We start from the raw sequence: 19697 nt of genomic DNA, 5'->3' as shown, positions 1-19697 counted from the left end.
TGTTATCGTGCCCGTGTCGATTGTGTGTGTGTGTGTGTGTGGCTCGTTCGGATCGGAGAGAGACCTGTGGTAATAGAATAACGACACCCCCCTCAGGAATGTGTTACCCAGTTTCCCTTAACTTTGTCATTCACAGTTATCCAGGGTTTTTTTGTACGCTTGATTGTTTATTTAGCATGCACACGTTTTCATTTTCATTCACCCCTGTATACCCCCCCATAATTTAACTGTGTGTCTCTGAGGCAGATCTTCATTGTAAAAAAAAAAAGCCTTGCATTATTTTTGTAAAGTATTTATTAAGTCGTAGTTGAGTTTAAGTCGAGCGTCTGTGGCCAAAGTTGAGATTCCTCTCTGGCTCATGCTTCGCCATCAGGGTGCGTATCCATGTCTCAAGTTAGGGTTAAACAGAGCAGAAAGAATGTGTGAACTGTACACGACAATGTTTCTTTTTTTGTTATTTTGAGATATAAATCTATAAATAAATTGTTTTAAAGCCAGTGAATGTGTAAGATGATAGAAAATTGAAATTTCAAGCCATATCACACAGTCCTAAGAGTTCTCCCTTGGCATCAGCGGGAAAAGATAAAGCATCTTTAGCCGATCACAAGACTTTAATTAGTTCTATCCAGTGTGGCTGTCGGGACAGGCTTTTTGATGGGATTGTGATATTTCTTCAGAGGGCGAGGAGAATAAGGTTCCCTTGAATGCAAATTCTTTGTCTTTGGCATGTATCCTCACATTCCTGAGTAATTTCTCAGTGTACACACGCACACAGACACACACTCGGTGCTGCATCTCTGCAGCTGAGACCCCTGACCGTTGCCTTTCCACTGAATGCTGCAGTCATTGTCACACAGAGAAAGCCATTCATGGTGCCCTCATTCCTGCAGTTTTGTGTGCAGCACAGCTGGCTGGGTGTAGGGCTTGTCTTTATAATGCAGCAGGCCCCAGCACGTTCCACACCCCTCAGGCACAACTCGCAACCGCCTAGTTTTTTTTTTCTTCCCCCACTATTCGTAGAAATTTTCTCCGCACGCCTTTTTCGTCTTGTTTTTCCTCAAACATGATGCTTTATCAGCAGCCCACCTTCGAATACTCACTGCAAATTCCATTCCATTAAAATGTAGATATTCTTCCCCTGTCCTCCTGTCCTCCTCCTGAGCGGTTTAAGGCTAAGATTACAGTAACCTGCATGGATCGTTATCTTTAGCAGCAGGTCTACTGAACAGGCCACGAAGATCAAAGCGGGGTGTTCGTCTTTATTTTGAACCATTAGTGCCAAGCTCAAATTGATGACATACCTCCAACCCCACCTTAACCCAGTATCTCTTCTCCAGACAGGCTCCACGTGTCTCCAGAGCAGGCAATTACTCGTACACCCGACTCATTTTTCATCTCTCGTTTTGTCTCCCCTCCCCTGCGAACACAAGGCACAATTTTGCCCCGTCTTCTTGAGCCCGTGTAGCAGATTGAGTGTTGTGAGAGTAACTGGCATGAAAATGTATAAACTGTGCTGACCGTAGGGTGTCAGCGAGGCCTCGCTTTTGTGTTACTATTTCCACGAGTCTACTCTGGTATGTTTCAAGGGACGCAAAGCACCATATTAGTGGTATATTGTCAAGGATCCGAAAGGGCTCATTAAGCATCACCAAGATATGATTGTTGGGATTTTGTCTCTATTTTTGTTATGAGAAGGAAATCATGTCCAATGTACTTAAACAATTTTAGACCAAGTTTGACAGGGTCGGCTCTGGGAGTTCTCAGCGAACTGTGGGAGTAAAAAACAAAACAAAAAAGAAAGAAAGAAGAAAGCAGTGGAAACTTGGATGTGTTCACGTAGTACATCAAGATAAGCTTTAGGTGTTCTGCTGTGGGTTTTTTCCTAGAAATGGTTCACATTAAGACAAGTTCAGGTGGTTTGTTTGCCATGCTTTGGGAGTTAAAGAGCCAGGTTTTATGGTGGCAATTGGGCATCTCTTTGTTTTGTGGTGTGGTGCAGATGTGGTGGGGCCATTTTTAGCCTCTCTCTTTCTCTCCCTCACTTTCCTTCACTCGCTGCCTTAGCTCTGCTACTTTATGGGTGGTGTAGCACAATGCAGGAAGTGTCTGGGCCACAATACCGCAGGGCTCTAATTGCACGGCAAACTTAATTAAAAGGTTAGTCTTTCGTCTTCTAATCTGGAATAGCTGACCTGGATCAGGAGTTTGCTTATCTAGCAGCCACCTACCCTCCACCTCCCAACCCCAACCTTCGCCAGCAATGCCCCGCTTGTAACACAGGATGGGCCGTTGGCACTCTGCCCGTCACAGGCTCTCATCTGTGGCACAGCGACACAGGAGGGAGTGGGTCATGGGGGCATAGGGGCGTAAGTGCCTGCTTGTACAGCTGAACAAACAGGTCGAGCAGATATGGAACTTCTGAGACAGCACGGTGCCTTGCTGAACCCCTGCTGCGATGACATTGCTGAGAGGGCATGATCCTTGGCTATAGCATGTGAGGCAGAACGATGACAAAGCAACTTCCTGAACACACATTTTGTGACACCTGCTCTTGCCTCATTCCCTCTATAGGTCAAAAGTAAATCCACATGCACGTGTCCATCCCACAGACAGAGATGACACTGGAAGTGCCTTAAAGACATACAAGCGTTGTACTGGCAAAGTCTGGTCCACTTGAATATCTGCTGGTTTGAACTGTGCACTGATCACAGCTTTGCAGACCTGATTTTTTAAGAGATGCACAATTTAAACAAACAAAAAAAAAATTATATGAGACAATAAATACTTTTTTTTTTTTTTAAAAAAACAGCAAACGCAGAGTATTTGAAAAAGGCAGAGTTCATTTTAAATCCATCGGATCTTTACAAAGAAATAATAATAATGCAAGTACTATACACAACATCTTTGAAATCAATATAGGAAACAAGGGAAATAAAAGCTGTGAGGTCTCAGTGAGTAAAACTTTTGCAGAACTGTTGAAACCGTGGCGCGTCTCTAAGGGAGCCACGTGCACTGCCTGGTTTCAACCCCCTCTGTGAATACGTGTTGATGTTAGACACTGGCACAAAGTGGCAAAAGCGGTGTCGACGGGATGGCGTCCCTGAGGTGGTGAAGGAGGGGAGTCGGCATGAGCACGGAAGCTGCAAGGCCATGACTCACTGTGACAGCACCGCTTGGCATGTGAGGACAGCAAGCCAGACAGGCAAGGCTGCTGCCTTTGATCTTTATTTGCTCCACCGTCTGTTTTGCATTTAAGAGCCTTGCTGAGCGCGAGGCACTGGATACACCTTGAATGGCTCAGGATCACGGTCCACTTTTTAAAGACCCAGGATCCTTTTTCAAAGCTAAGGGGATTCAGGACGAAGAGGGATGATGTTTGAAGGCGAAGGTTTGGAGCTGAATGGGGCAGAGGGTCTCCCGGCAACACAGATTAGCTTTGATGAAAAGGGGGGCGCTCTGTAATAACACATGATCAAGCTGACGGACATTGGGAGGGTGGGTGAGGGGAAAGGTAACACGTGTCCATTTGGATGGACTCTCGAGATGAAACCCAGGGTGAGGCAAGTGTGGAATAAAAACAAACACGCACAGCACCTCCCAAAGCAACCTCGCCATCCAACTCCTGCATATTATTCCACTTCACCAACATCTAATGACTGTAACGTGTTCCATGTGATTGGAAAACTGGCTGGGAAGCATTCCACAAGCAGGCACGGTGCACTGACAGGGAGGCATTTCTGCCTTCAAACAACAAATATATATTTATCTTCTTGAGCAGCTCTATTGCACATTCCTCCTAGACACTACAGTGACCACAATCCAGAGCGAGGGCTAGCACTTTGACGAGCCCTGCCCCGGAGCCTGATACAAATCACATAAATAGCTTCTCTCTCTAATCAGAGGCTCGAATTGTTTATTTATGAGGGATCAAAACAATACAACTTAGAAGAAAACACATTTTGAGAAACATTTAAAATGGAAAATTTCGATGCCTTCACGAACACAGATTTCTTTTCTTCTTCTACTTTTTCTTTCCTCCTGCAGATTTTCTGTTCCCATTTCAGTTACTTTCCAGTATGTAATTTATTCTCAGACTATACATTTTTGGGAGTCCACACTTTAGATTATATTTATTCTGTCTGCGAGGGCTTACACAAACTGCTCTCCAAATAGCAGTGAGCGTCTTATTTCGGAAAAAAGGTACGGCTGGGAGAATACGCCTCATGTCGTGGAGTTTAAAAGGACTCAAAGACAGACGCGGATACGTAGCAACATACATTTTATTTTACCTTCTGAGCACTTTAGAAAGCGGTGCATGTATGATTTACATAGCTTATACCATTTTATATTAGTTGCATTTTTTCAAGTAAACAATAAACAAGCTATACCGTGGTTTTGCTGGGACTGAAAATCTGAGCAAAGAAAAAAAAAAGCAAAACCAGAGAAACCAAATATCCCAACAAAAGTTTCAATTCAGACAATTATTCTTTTCAAGTACAATTCTCAACAGCACCATTTCATGGGCTTGATGCATACATTAGTTTTTAACTGTACTTTGTTTTAGCAAGAAAATACATGTCTCTGTCACTGGGACTGTACAAATATAAACTGTGATTTCTATATGATGACTAACAGTCATGTTTGGCGCTTGGGTCAAATGTTGCTGCCTGAGCACTATATATAGATATATATGTATATATAAGCATCACTCTGGAAGTGCATGGCTTCCTGCTTCTTGAGCATTTCTGCACATCAGAGAAAAGAAAGTGGCTTATTGTGGATTTTGCACATGCAGTATCTAAGTATTCACATTTAAAAAACAAAAAAAATAGCAAAGCAAAGTCTATGGCTGAAACAGTAAGAGAAAGTTCATCAAAGATGCACATGATGCTACATTAAACAATACGCTGGAGGATTAATAAGAGCATGTGTGTACGAGTATGTGTGGAAGTTGTACGTGGAAAACTAAGTAGGCTTTGTGTCACCGTCCAACCCTTGCAGCTTTAATTCTTCATTCCTGATAACCTCGAGTCGCAGGCACTCCACACGGTGCAATCTGACATCTTTTTAACAACGAAAAGTATTTTAAAAAAGCAACAAGGTTTTGCATTTGAAATTCCTAAAAGTTTGAAAATAGTCACATCTGTTCAATAATATAAAATAATATGAATATCCACCCTGTTTTGCCAAAAAAACAAAATTATAGCTTATATACAAAAGGAAAGAAGCCACTTTTAGTTGGAAAACAGTAACAAAGACAAAAGAACATAAAACGGCGCATCAAGGCAATGGTGCATCAAGTCTAGTCCAGGTGACACTGGAGAGCTCGGGGATAAATTGGCATAGAGTACATGCTGGAGGCAGACAGTGGCAAAGGGAAGTCCTGTAAGTGCACTAAGTAGAAGCTAACACTCCTCCCTCCTTCCTGGACACCTGTTTAAACAGCGAAAGCTTATTACTTCTGGCATCACAAAGGCCGTGGGGAGGTGAGGGTGGTGGTGGTGTGTGTGTGTGTGTGTGTGTGTGTGTGTGTGTGTGTGTGTGTGTGTGTGTGTGTATTTGAGGGTGGATGGAAGAGTTTATATTGGAGTATTGCTGAAGAAGCCCAGAAGGAAGGAAAACACGCTTCACTCCACTACACCCACCAGCCGACACACCCCTCCCTCGATGGCCAAAGACTGTCCAGGAACTGTCCCAGGTGGCAATCTGGATATGTGTGTCTGCAGGCAGCAAAAGAAAACATATACACAATAAGAAGACGAAAAAGTCAAGGACAAAGGCAGATCTATATGGAGAATAAGAAATGCTGATAGGATTTTGATTTCTTAGATTCCTGTACAATCATCAAAGTTCAGTTCAATTGGCACCAAAGAACAACATAAGTTTTTTCAGGGCACAAACTAAGGTCTTCTAATACCGATTTCAGAGAAAAGCCCAACAATTTCCTCTGAGCCAGTATTTGGTGAGAGTGGCTTAGCACCGAGCTTAACTACTGCATCCCACTCACTAACTCCAAAACCAACACCAGCACCCAAACCCATTACGCCTGATGCTGCACAGCTCCCGGAGATTAGCGGCACAACCAAACCACACAACCACAATGAAGTTTTTAACTGCTTGGTGGGTAAACAGAAATGTTGAGAAAGTATCTACGTAAGAAGCTACTTTTGGATCATTCGAGGGGTCCCTACAGCAGGTAGCTCTGCGTGTTTGATGTGACAGATCTTTATGCTGGATGCCCTTCCTGACACAATGCCAAAAGGAATTCGTGTCTCCTCCTGGGATCAAACCAGGGATCTTTCCCTTTTTAGGCAAATGTGTAAACCGCTACATGAAAGGACACATCTAAGTAGAAGTTAGAAAAAATAAATACAATGCAATCAGAGGGAGCAAAAACACACACTACTACTGTGCCATCATGCGTTTTTACCTTTGAAGTCCAAAGGTGCCAAGTCGGTATTTGCAGAGACACAGAGTAAACGGAGAAAGAGAACAAACTGCTGGTGTTTTCTTTTTTGATTTTTTTTTCTTTCGTTTGAGCAAACACTGAAAAGCAGTAAGAAGAGGAGGGAAGGGGCAAACACAGCTGTGAAGACGGGAGTGATACTTCCACTGGGGGATCAAAGGTGACCGACACTCCCTGCGCCAATAATGGCTGTCATGCTCCTTCCTCTCTTCCCACAGAGGGTAACGCTGGCTCTAGCCTTAGGGGAATAATACATCCACTTATTTACCGGGGCACTGAACTGGCCTGACATCTCTCTTTCAGTTCCAGGACTCTACTGGTCTTTTTCTGTGTAGCCAGCGACTATGGCCCAGAGCACCCTGAGGGCAACTGTCACTTCAATGGGACAACAGCCAGACAAGGCCACGCACACATGGTAACACTCTGAGGGGCCCATTCTGCCTCCAGTACACGTTTCTGGACTCATCTTCTTCCCTTCATTTTCTCAGGACAAGGTTAAGGAAAGCCCTAATTTAAATGGTTTGGAGTGAAGGTCTGTAGTGAGTTATAATAAACTAATGTTGACAAGCTAAATGTTTTCCTTCAGATGTTTGCATGCCAGGGAGAAAAAAAAGTCTTTACCTCACTGACTATACAGCTGAAAACTGTGTGCAGTTACCTGCTAGCTTTCTCAATGCATATATCCGTGCATGTGTCTGACAATGACATCTTGTGCCCTGCTCCCACTCCGATTCAAATTCGTGCCACATGTTAAGATCTTAATTTTGCTTTTAGCTGACAGAAAGGACAGCACGACTTAGTCAGCAGGAAGAGTCAAAGGCTCAGTAAACCAAACAAGTGAGTAATGACAGCACTGCAGGGCCAAGAGCACTGCATGTGTTTTACATGAACTGGGACAAAGTAGCGAGGATGCTTCAGGCTCAGAAATCACACAACAGATGTCCCGACACTTTGGTGGCACAAGTCAGACAAATAATGCTGCAGCCTTATGTGCAAACAATAAAAAGCTCATTCATATTTAAAAGGTCTCTCTCTATCTGGAGGAATAATTAAAAACTAAAAAGGTATAAATATTAGTTTTAAAAAAGGGAGGTATAAATGAAAAAAATACACTACAACCTGTGAAGTGCGGAGAAACAACTGCAAACAGAAATACTTTAAATATTGCTTTAAATAAACAACCGTTCCACCTCGATGTTTGGTTAAATGCTTAACGGTTTATGGACTGGTACTTCAACTGCTCATTAATGCAAATACCTAATCAGCCAATCACATGGCATGCAGACATGGTCAAGGCGACCTGCTGAAATTCAAATTGAGCAGCAGAATGTTGAAGCAATGTGATTTAAGTGACTTTGAATGTGTCATGTTTGCTGGTGCCAGACGGCCTGGCCTGCATTTCAGAAACTGCTGATGTGCTTGGATTTTCCCACATAGTTATCTCTAGGGTTGTCAAAGAATGGTCTGAAAAAGAGAAAACATCGTGTGAGCAGCAGTTCTTTGGGTAAAAAGGTCTTGTCGATGTCAGAAGCGAATAGTCAAACTGCTTCAAGCTGACTTAAGGCAACAGTAACTCAAATAACCACAACCAATGTATGCAGAAGAGCATCTTTGACTGCTGAACCTTGAAGCAGATGAGCTATAACAGCACAAGGCCACATTCGATGCCATTGCAATTAGTTAGGAACAGGAAACCAGGGCTAGAGATCACATGGGCTCACAAAAATGGAACAATAGAAGATTGAAAAAATGCTCTCTGAGGAAAAATGTCCGGCATCTCGTTGAATCTACGCCACGAGGTCCTTTTGCCTTCAGACTTTTCATTGGCAAAAGTACCCAATGAAGTGGACGGTGAGTGTATACAGGCCTTTTCCAAACTTAGTGACTACCATCAGTTGAAAAAATACTCCTTATCACCTTGATAATAACTTATTTTAGTCTGCAGCAGTAATTTGACTCACATGAACAAAAACAATACATTCTTTTAGCTATTATGCTCATTAATACAAATGCTAAGACTCAAACCTTGTTGCTGTGCTAGTCAATATCAGTGACCAATTCATTTGACAGCAACTGGTGATAACCAGTTTAATTAAAAACAGGAGCTTGTAACCGTGATTGTAACACCATCTGTTGGCGATCCCCAACATAACTTGTCTTCCAGTTTAGTTTGCAATGATTCCTTGATGCAAAACCCAGGCTTGCAAAAAGCAGCACAAGCTAACTATAAAAGCCAGACAGGTTAAAAGTAAAGCAATGAGATGTAGAATTATGTGACAGCGGGGCAGGACAGACAGAAAGAAAATGACAGCATGCAAACCTACAGTGAGCCTCTTGTCAGTTCGTTACCCTGTGACTAAAGCGACCACATGACAGGACTACGACTGAGTTAAAATATCCCATGAAAAACACATTTCCATTGTATCTGTCAGAGAAAAACAACATTCTTTGGAGATATGAATGTGTTTAGGAGTGAGGAGAAGCCACTCATTAACACCACAGCGTAGACCAAAGGGTAAATTTAGCTCTATGACTACGCTGTTGTTTTTCTCTTGTGGTTTTCACATTCTTTGAAAATATAAAAATAAATAACAAAAACAATCATATGCTATTTATTCTCCTTGCAAAATGGATAATAAAAACAGCATGTAACATAAGAAAAGACGTCTGTCGTGTAACACACAAAGCAGACAATAACCATAAGGCCTGAGTTGCACGCCATTTGATTGTGTCTGGCCTTAAAAATCTTTATAGTGGTAATGATGTCCACAAGGAGGAAACCGAGCCATATTCGCTGTGTTGTGGATCCTTTACTTCTCTTTCATCTGTCCAATCATGACAATCATCATATAACAATGGTCCGTTTCAGAAGTACCGCCACTGGCTTGTCCGTGCAGTTTTGTGTGTTTCTGTAAAACACAGCTTGATGTTCTGATGTCTATCCAATGCAAACAAAGGTGAATGTTTGAATAAAACCAGATGCTCTCACTCTTCTGCACCGCTGCCATTTCACAGTGTAACGTCAAAAAGATTAGGACGCAGACTCGACTTTCCTTAGAAACAACATCTGACTGAGAAGAAAGAAAAACCGGAGCAGAGTTTCCAGCACAGTGTCAAACAATCTGGTCTGAGATTTTTTTGACTGGCCTGCAGCAATTCAATCTAGATATTGCTCGGCCATAAAAATACATGCATGTAAATCTCACTAAAACACTGTGAAAGAATAGAAATCCAACCTGACCTCTAGCCTAAATACTCCTGCTACTGTGTATCAGCTCTTTCATGTTCTTATCATGGAAAAGCAGCGGTAGATGGACTCTGGGTGGTTTGAAATGCCCAGCGAATAGGAATGGGAGGAATGTCTGCTGAACAGCAGCTGAGCCAGTGTATGGCTGTGACTCTTTATGCTTAGAAAACAGGCAACCAAATGCACAGAAAATTGGCTTAAACTCAGAAATGTTAGGCCAGCGAAATAAAATCAAATCAAAATATGACTCCATACAACTGATTTTCTTTAACAGATTAACAGCAACACAGTCAGCCAAATCTTCACTAGAGGCACTCATTCCCTGTTACTTGCTCTGCTCCTGGTGCTAAAGAGCAAGATTTCGACTCCAAGACTAAGGCTTTGCATTATACTTGCTTCCCCTAGCCAATTTTATTTGAAAATGCCATTACTATGCAGATAACACCCTACTGTATTTATCTATGAAGTCAAATGCTACAAATACATTAGTTAAAGTACGGGCAACTCTTAAAGGCATAAAGACCTGAATGATGTTTAATTTTCTGCTTCTAAATTCAGACAAAAGTTATCAGACTTGGCCTTCTAACCTGGTTCTTAATTCTTGATAGCTTGACCTTAGCCTTCCATATTAGTGTGAGGCGCTTTGGAGCATTTTTGATGAGGATATATCCTATAACAGTCCCATTAAACAAATACACTGAACTGCCTTCCTCCATCTGCTCTCTACTGCTAAAATTAGAAACATCCTGTTCGGTCCAAAGGTTTAAAATTCTAAACTGGACTACTGTAATGCATTATTAGGCAAAAGTACTCAGCAGGACGTGAAAAGGAAATCATATTTCTCCCATATTAGCTTCTCTCAATTGGCTCCTTGATAAATCCAAAATACTATTAAAATTAAAAATTTTCTTCTTACAAAGTAAGACCTAAACTGAACTGAATACTCCCTCTCAAGATGACTTATGTCCCCCAAACTCATAGCCTGTTCTCTTCTGCTTCCTGCCTGTTAGCCAGAATTTCATCACAGGTCTGCCGTAAAGACACGCAGGTGGCACTTCCTGTGCCTCCATACTCTAGAGACCACAGGAGACACGACTGGAGCCTGGCAGCATTAAAGTGCTCCTCTTTGGCTCTGTTCTCAGTAGGCATAAAGGACAGGATAGCCAGATTGCTCTGGTATGCAGATGGTCAGGCACAGAGACACATCATAACTTCAGTTTCACAACAACAAGCTACTCAGTCTCTGTTAGAGCAGTGTGAGATTTGGTGGAGCAGCTGTCTTCTTGGCTGCACTCTCCAATATCACTGTATCACCAATCGCCCCACAAGAGGAAGTGGATACCCTCCCCCAAGAGACCCAGAAACCACTACTGACAGATGATATTTCTGGATCTCCACCCACTGAGCACATGCACTTTACAAAGAACATTTTTGCATGCATATCTCAATGAAGTGACGCTTGGTGACTTCACCACAGTAGATTTTAAAGCTACTTTAGTGCTTCTTTGGGACCCAGACCCTAAACGTTTCTGCTGTTTAGATTAAAGGGTAGCCTACAAATGCTCTTCCCGAGCACTCTGCACTACTTCGAACTCTGTCAACAGAGCAGCTTGAGCCAAAGTGGCAAAAAGAAAATGTGTAGAACAGTAAAAGACCACCACATTTGAATCCTGCTTTCATGACGCTAGTTGTCTAGGGAATCAAATTCTTCTCTATTATCTGGTTAATATCAAAACATATTGTGCTCCGTAGTCACATAATGTTAAATTTAATGCCTCCTACCTGTTACTGACATTTAAAAAAATAGCAGCAGATGGATTTTGATGTTGTACTTTATTTATGGCTGAATCATTCACAAATGATTATGGAACTGACATTTTGCTGTAGCAGCAGTAAACCTACCCCACGTGTTAACTTTATGTGAGTGTGTGGGGTGGAGGGACAGCAGGCGGAGGAGTGCAAATTGAACATAACAAAGCAAACAAAACAGAGAGTTACAAACAGGGACTTTATGTTCACTGTCCTCTGCTTACCTCTCTCTATTGGCACTGCCATGACAGGAGAGCGTGCATGCTCACATTCCATCCCAGAGCCCCATGCACAGAGCACATCTGACAAATATGCAGATTGATACTGATATCCCCAGTGGCGCATGACTTTCTGTAAACTTTATGGTACTTTAAGACCAGGTAGTGGCCACAGAGAGAGGGTGATGAGAGAGGCAGACCACGAGAGAGAGAGAAAGAAAGGGAAAGAGAGAGAGAGAGGGTGGAAAAGACGGGTGAGGGAGGTGGAGCCAGGGGACACAGGACAAACACTTTGAAATCTGAACCAGACTTCAACAACAGTGCCCTCTCTTCATACAGAGTGACAAAGATACATTAGCCAAACAAATCAGTGCGAGCTGAGACTGAGACCCCACTTAGAGCCAGGAGACCAGGCCACTAGCCCCTACTGCTTAAGAAACCTCAGCATTTATGTAAAACAATATCTTAAAAAGGCTCAGAGATGCCTTTTTTAAATATCATTCTACGACAGCAGACATAAAAGTGACATTTATTACCAAGTATACCATACCAATACACAATGCACCCCACCGCAAAAAAAAAGAAAAAGAAAAAGTTTTTTGTTTTTCATAAGAAATAAAATAAAAAGTGCCTGGCTAAAATACTAAAATATGCTTCATTTCATTCACTCAACTCATAAAGCACTGGACCCTATTGAGGGAGGAGGGTGGACCCATGTGGCTCCTGTGTGGTGAACGTGGGCAAAAGTTCCCGCCACAATGCAGAGGATCGAAGCATATTCCATAAACTACCAAAAAATCTTTGAACTGAAAGTTAAAAAAGGAGACAAGCTATTTTAAAGCCGGCTTTAAACCTTTGGCATTGGTCCAAGATGCAACCATTGTACGTTCACTTTAAGACTGTATTTAACTATAATATGTTTCGGTTTAGTTGGTTGGCTAATTGCAAATCTCACCTTTGCTTTGCTATCTTGGGCAGACATGTAGCCAACACACATGCTCTCTGTGGTGTGACTCCACAGGAACTCCACTGTAAATAAAGACAGATACAGGTTACAAACACCAAGTCTTCATACACAAATATCCATACACAGATTTAGCAGCCGGAGCAAAGGTTTGATAGAAACAGGAAACCATACAGAAAGAAAGGTTAGATTTCGCTTTAGTTTCCTAAAGCGAACAGAAATGAGTAATCCTGCCGAAGAAGAACATCGGGCAGGGAGCCGGTGGACTTAACGCGGAACATGCCCATTACAATGAAAATATATGACTGGCAGTTGTGACATAATTGCATAGAATAGCAGAACTTGAGAGGTGAAATGTAAACTCAATTACTGCACCAAAAGGATGTGGTCGACATGATGTTTATTCATGTAAATCAACAGTCTGCAGCAATCTGTGGTAGGTGACACAGCACAAAAGCTGCACTACATACACAGCATCAAAACGGGGTCTGCACATGACTCAGTGTCATTTGAAAATATTTTATTATCCATGCAGACTTAATGTTTTATGCTGCACTCCATGATTTGGAGTTAAAACAAAAGATTTATGAAAACATAAAGAGCCCAAACTTTGAACTGGACACAATGAGCACTGAGGTCAACTCCATAATAGTAGAAATCCAGAGAGTAGGATCATTCTCCTAAGCTCTGGGCAGAGAAACCAAATCCATCAATACAATCAGTTGGCAGTATTCAGAAGGCCTCCACTTCTCTGAAGATTAGTGGTTGATTCCATAGTGGGAGGTCTCTGCTTAAATCTGAGATGAAGGGTGTGAAACCAAAGCCTGATTGTGCAAGTTAAAACACAGACCACCTGCCAGGAAAGCCACAGTGCCTTCTCTTCTGTCTTAACATCTCACTAATAAATCAAGGAGTCACCCTATGTCTGTGCTTTCTTCACATTTCTCAACAACACTTCATCCTAACCACTTCACTCTTGGTGGGTGCACTGCAAGGAACCCAAAGAATTGCAGTGTCGAGTTTGAAGTCTGGATCAAAGTTGTCTTTTTCTTGTTTTTGTACTTTCATAACTACTGCCGTCATGTGCGGCATTTAGGGAACAGCTGTAAATTAAATTCCAGCTGCCAATCAAAAAAATGTAATGTAAATTTCTGTAATGATGCCGTCGCAGGCACGGAGGAGATGGACTGGACACCAGTGTTGCTACTGTCTGCTTGGATTTAAAGTTTTTATATATGGCTCACGAACCATCTGATGCTGGCAGCTGCCACGAAAAGAGACGACTTTTATCTATCTATCTATTTTATTACCAACCTGTCAATTTAAAGACAGACACTTTAAATTGACACTTTCACTGCCATCGCAAGCGGCCAAGTCTTGAAATTATTAACATCTTACCCAGTATACCCTGAAAATTTTGAGACGGCTGAGCCTCCACACATCTGCAACATCGCAAGACAATTACTCCCCCCAAAACACGATCTTCACTGGCCAGAAAGGGTGAACCTGGACACAGAGGAAAAACAATACATTTAAGATGATTAAAAATGGCATATGTGTTTAAAAAAGGAAAAGAAAGGCTCTTGTTAATCAATAATGTCTCATATTTTTTTAGTTTTCCAACCCTAAAACATAAAACTAAGCATAGCATGACATAATTAGGCAATACACAACCTTTGATGTACGAGAAACAAAAGTTTCCAATCCAATTCTCTCCCTTCATATCCAAATTATACAAATTGAAATAATTACATCAGTTTTATCAGGATTTAACCCAGAAATAGTGAATAACAGGTCGTGTCATTTTAACTCTTCATACTGTATGTACTGTTATAACACAAGGTTTCATTTTAAGATCTAAATAATGCTCAAATATGTTTCAGCTGACTTTAATAACACATAAAGAAAGGGCCGTTCTTGCTCCCTGACTAAATTCCAGGAGAGACAAACTTCAATGAGGTGTTGTGTATACAGAAAAACTTGGACGCGGCCATTAGCCTAGCGCAATAAAAGAAGAAAGGGCTCGGTTTGGAAAAAAACAATCTATAAACAGCTATAGCATGACTTGAAATGTCTCAACACAGCAATGAGCAAAAGGAAAACAGGACCATTTGGTGCAACTGATATAAATATTGTTGTGTCTGCATACCATTGTTCTTTTGTTGCATTTCACTCAGATTTTGGTTCCATGTTGTAATGTTCCCTTCACTCTATAAAAACTTTGTGTGTGTCTCTGTGTTTGTGTAGCTTGGACAGCGTCCACACACAAAAACAGATATTTGTTCTATATTTTCAAAAAGACAAAATATTGCATGAAAAACTCAACTTCTTTAACAAGAAATAAACAGAAATGAACATTTTTGAAATATCACCCCATTTGATATGTAATTGGCACTACAGTCTTTTATTAGCATTAAACAGAAATATTTTTTTAAAGTGTTTAAAAGTTTTTTTTTCTGTAGACCAGCGGACCGGTACCGGTCCAGGGCCTGGGGGTTGGGGACCGCTGCTATAGACTGAAACACCTGACATTGCCGTGTTCTATCTACGGTGTTGTGCAAAAGTTTTGAGCCACCATCATGTTTTAAATATGGCTGTAAAACACAAAACTCACTCACATTTTTCTGACACCTCATACATCGAACCAGAAATGTAACATTTGGATCATTCATAAGACCTGTTATCACTGATTTTCAGTCCACTTCTTTCAGATTTTCAGTTTTTCTCCCCGTTTCCCTTCATTAAGAATGGCTTCTTGACAACCACCCTTCCACTGAGACGATTTCTGATGAGGCTTTGGTGAACAGTAGATGGATCAGCTGTTAGTCAGATGTATCCCTCAGGTCCTGTCTCAGGTCTGTGCTGGATTTTTTTCCTGTTTCTTACTTTCAGATGCTGTTCATTTGCTATAGATACTGTTTTTTTAGACCTGCCACTTCTTTTGTCCCCCACTTGGTGAGTTTCATCAAAATTTTTAACGGCACACTGCACACCACGCTGAGATATGCCAAAGTTTTGGTATATAACTCTTTGGAAATTACCTTTTTGGTACAAAAATACTTTTTTATGCCTGTCAAACTGTGTTAGATTTGGGATTTTGCATCTATTCAACTAAAGAAATGGGAACAAATGATGTGTTTTTGCCCAACAATACTATTTAAAATTGCTCATCCCTTGATAACTTCCGTAGCTTAACAAACAAACAAAACATTCCTCTGAAAATGGTCACGTACAAGAACGAAGTGAGTGAAAAATCAGGATGAAGAATGAACCTTAACCAGGCAACATTTAAAAACTTCAAAAAAATGCAAATCAAAATCAAACCGCAGTATCCAGGGCGAAAGTCCTGTTTGATCCATTTATCCAACAGGAACATGCTGAGTTTGTCAGTCTTTATACTCATTGTCCCACTGCTGCATAAATCACATTTTTGTATTTGACACAAACCTATGACATCTTAACAATGCAACAGGTAAATTGCAATGACTGTACAGAAGCAACATTAATATGATGTTGCAGGAATACTAATAACATAATAACATTCCTGTCTCATTTCTACTGATAACATGGATTCTGCAAAGACAGGATTTGTGCAGCTTTGTTTGAATAAATGTGAATTTTGAGAGGAAACGACAGAAGAATTAACTCCAAACTTTCATTCAGTCCTCAGTGTTACAGATATCTGCGACAAAGCCAAACTGAGACGGACTTCCAAAGGAGGCCGGAACAAGGCAGAAACCACCACATGTTTCCACATGTCCTTTTTCCCTCTGCTCTGAACTATCCCAGTGGTCATTCACAGGCACAGCAAACACGGTTAACAAGGCTTTCAAAAACTGACCACTTCTGAGAATAAGTGAAAAAACAAAAAAAAAGCTCTTCATATAAACCTATAAACTTTCAACAAAACACGCATGTCTTCCAAAATTATCTGTGGCTGTCAGCTATGATGTGTGCAACATTTGAAGGCCCTTTTTAAACAGTGAAAAGGAACCATAAATCAAATACTGTCTCTGATTCTATAATTTCCAACGTTTCCAGTTGTTCTCTCATTCCTTATGTTATGCAACATCTGTTTGTATAATTCTCTCCACGTGTTTCTCACAAACACGTTCTTGGCTGACAAATCTGTGTGTATGGAAAAGAGCGGTAATCAGGCTACATGTGTGTGACTCACTGATGAACTTGTTTTGCATAGCCTCCAGCAGGGCTTGGTGGGCATCTTCAGACTGCATGGCAGCAGAGCATTCCCGTGCCAGCATGGTGCGAATCAGATGCTCCCCGCAGCCTGGCAAAAGACACAAAATGACACACATAATAAACTGAGTTAACTTTTAGAGACTTGTGGCACATCTAGACTAAACAACTTCCTCTCAAATCCAAAGCACGTGAAAGTCTTACTTTTAAAACTTGTAAAAAACTAGTTATTTATGGTGGTAAATGCACTGTGATGGTTCTCATCTCGTCATTTAGGCAGTTAGTACGGACAAACTTTCTCTGATTAGCATCATAATACGATGCTTTGATATTTAAGCCTTGTTAAACATATATCTGGTTATTAGGTATATAATGGAAGTTATTCTAAAAATCAAAGGGTTAAGTTTTGTTTATTGAGTTCAAATAAAAATACAAATGATAATGTAATCCTTTGGCATATTCTCACAAGTGTATTACACAGTTTATTTCAGGTAATACTGAAATCACTTCCAAAGTACAGCTGCCTTGCTCAAGGGTACACTGACAGTGATTACAAAGAGAGGGTTTTTGTTTCAGTTTTCCCTGCCTTGATCCCAGCTGGTTTTGGAGCTTTAAAACTGCCAAACACCCAGTATTAATTCCCCCTCTGTAAATCCTGTGCCGTAGCTGGCTCTCGGCACAACTGCAGGGTGTGCAGAGAGCCATACTTACTTCTATCGTCATTACACATTTATGCATCATTTTTATTTAAACAGGTTTAGAATTTCCATGTTACGATAATATGCATTTTTAGAAACAAGATTTTCCAACTTTGTCTAAGGAAAAGAAACTATTTTTGATCAGATCACTGTTTAATATTTATAAAAGCAGTGTAGTGACTGCATGTACAACTAAATAGAAATAATAATAATAATTTTAGAGTACACAGTAATAAAACTGCAGTATAGAGGTTGTTTGCTAGAAGAAAAACCTAACCCTGCTAACCCTGCTAGCTCCAATTGGTTGTGGTAGCCACCTGAATCTGTCTGATGTGCTTCCTTCATGGTGCATGCGGTAAATACTCCAAGGAGAGAAACAAAGCATTTTGTTAAGAATTCAGGGAAACCAGGAACCATAAAAGCATGGGCAGCCTGCTCAGTCTCTCACATTACCTTCGACCACTTCCAAGTCAAAACATAGCAGGTGTGCCTTTTTATATCAGAGATAATATGCTACTTATTCCTTAAAGGGCAAGCATTAAATCAAATGTATTGCTGTTTTTAAGGAAAAGACAGTTGCTGAATGCAAACTGCATGCTTACAATACAGCCTATCTCACATGTAAAGTTTGCACATACTGGGGAACAAGACAAGAAATCTTAAATTGTAAACAAAACACATCTGGCAAAGGCTCCTGTGAAAACCCATAAAGACTGAAGAATATGGCCTCATTGTTTCTGTAAACACAAATGAAGGCCCCATAAAAAAAGGTAACTACAACAGAACTGAATGCAGGTCAGTAACTGTGGAGAACAAACGCCCGGAGCAATTTGAAGTCCTTTTTTTAAGGCAAGTAGAAAACTGTATTGGCAAAGTACTGTGCCTTTTGTGCTGTGTTTACCATAAACCCCCCTGAGTCTAAAGGGAACTGAATATTATGGCAGCGCAAACACAGTTGAATTAGAACGACAGAAAGAAACCTAAAGCAGCAACTCACCAGGAAAAAAAACCCAAAGAGACCAACAAATGTGGACACAGTATGTGACAGCCGACAGCGGCACGAGTAAACAGTAAACTTTGTGAGTTGTTGTCTCGCTGGCCGCAGCAAAGCAAAGGCCAGATGAAGCAATAAAACAAAGACACACATGAGCCGCATATTACAAAACTGACTACAGTGGAAGAGGTGGGAAGGAGAGAGGGCGGGTGCGTGGACGGGCAATGTGTTGGTGTGGTGGAGGGAAGAAAGGGACATTCGGGGTGAGGATCACACTCCTTGTGTCAGAATGGAAATGATTCTTTCTGTTTCTTTTTGATGGAAACATCTTTCATGTTAGGAAATGAAAGACAGGTGTTGTACTGGAACACACATTATGCTCTCTGAACCCATACGGCTCGCTCCTTTTTTTCACTAACTTCAAATACAAAGCCACAATATAGGAAGACAGGGTGAGAATGCACACAGCGCAAATATCAAACATACAGCCTACACTTGATCTTCTTGGATAATTAATGAACAACAGACCACTACCACAATAGTCGTCATATACTGCTTGTTTAATGTAAGAAATGCTGAACAGAGCTGCCGAAATGTATCCAGCCTATCACCTTTAACCTACAGACGACAAGCAAATGACAGATCCTCACCAAACCAGACTGGATAAAAAAGCATAAAGTCCTTAGCATGTCTTAAAATTAGTTAAATACACTTCCAGATGAACAACAACACATGAAACTTGTAAAAATTTCATTATTCATTTAACAAAAATGACACCAAAAGCATTTGTGAAACACTAAGTAAATTGTTACTGCTTCCATAGGAATTAAGGGAGTGTGACACCTCTATAAAAGCAAAAGTTTTGGTAGTTTGCTGGTCTGGAGCATTCAGGTGCATGTTAGCTCAGTGCCAAGGAGGAAAGACATCAGCCATTATCTTAGAGAAGCAGCTGTTGCCATTTCCAAACAACTTAAAGTCCATCATTCTACAGTGAGAAAGTTTATTCACAAGTGGAAAACATTTGTGCCGATCTTCCCAGCAAATTTAGCCCAAGGTCAAGACAAACTGCAAAAAACCCAAAGAAGCTACATCTCGGACTCTACA

At 41.0% G+C, this 19697-nt stretch overlaps 1 protein-coding gene across 2 annotated transcripts in view; it reads right to left on the bottom strand.

The window, feature by feature from the left end:
• Positions 1-3955: 3955 nt before the first annotated feature.
• tasp1 (taspase, threonine aspartase, 1) overlaps positions 3956-19697 on the bottom strand; it is a 30739-nt gene continuing 14997 nt past the window's right edge. The window contains exons 11-14 of one of the 2 annotated variants that reach the window (XM_063491989.1): positions 16882-16992; positions 14103-14210; positions 12696-12769; positions 3956-5720 (exon numbers count right to left, since the gene is read on the bottom strand). In XM_063491989.1, coding sequence (XP_063348059.1) covers positions 5628-5720; positions 12696-12769; positions 14103-14210; positions 16882-16992 — 386 coding nt within the window. In that variant the 3' untranslated portion in view covers positions 3956-5627. The remainder of the gene's footprint in view (positions 5721-12695; positions 12770-14102; positions 14211-16881; positions 16993-19697) is intronic. The other variant, XM_063491988.1, reaches the window with a different exon arrangement.

The sequence above is a fragment of the Pelmatolapia mariae genome, linkage group LG13, assembly GCF_036321145.2.
Source record: "Pelmatolapia mariae isolate MD_Pm_ZW linkage group LG13, Pm_UMD_F_2, whole genome shotgun sequence".
Lineage (NCBI taxonomy): Eukaryota > Metazoa > Chordata > Actinopteri > Cichliformes > Cichlidae > Pelmatolapia > Pelmatolapia mariae.
This window is presented reverse-complemented; position numbering and strand designations above follow the sequence as displayed.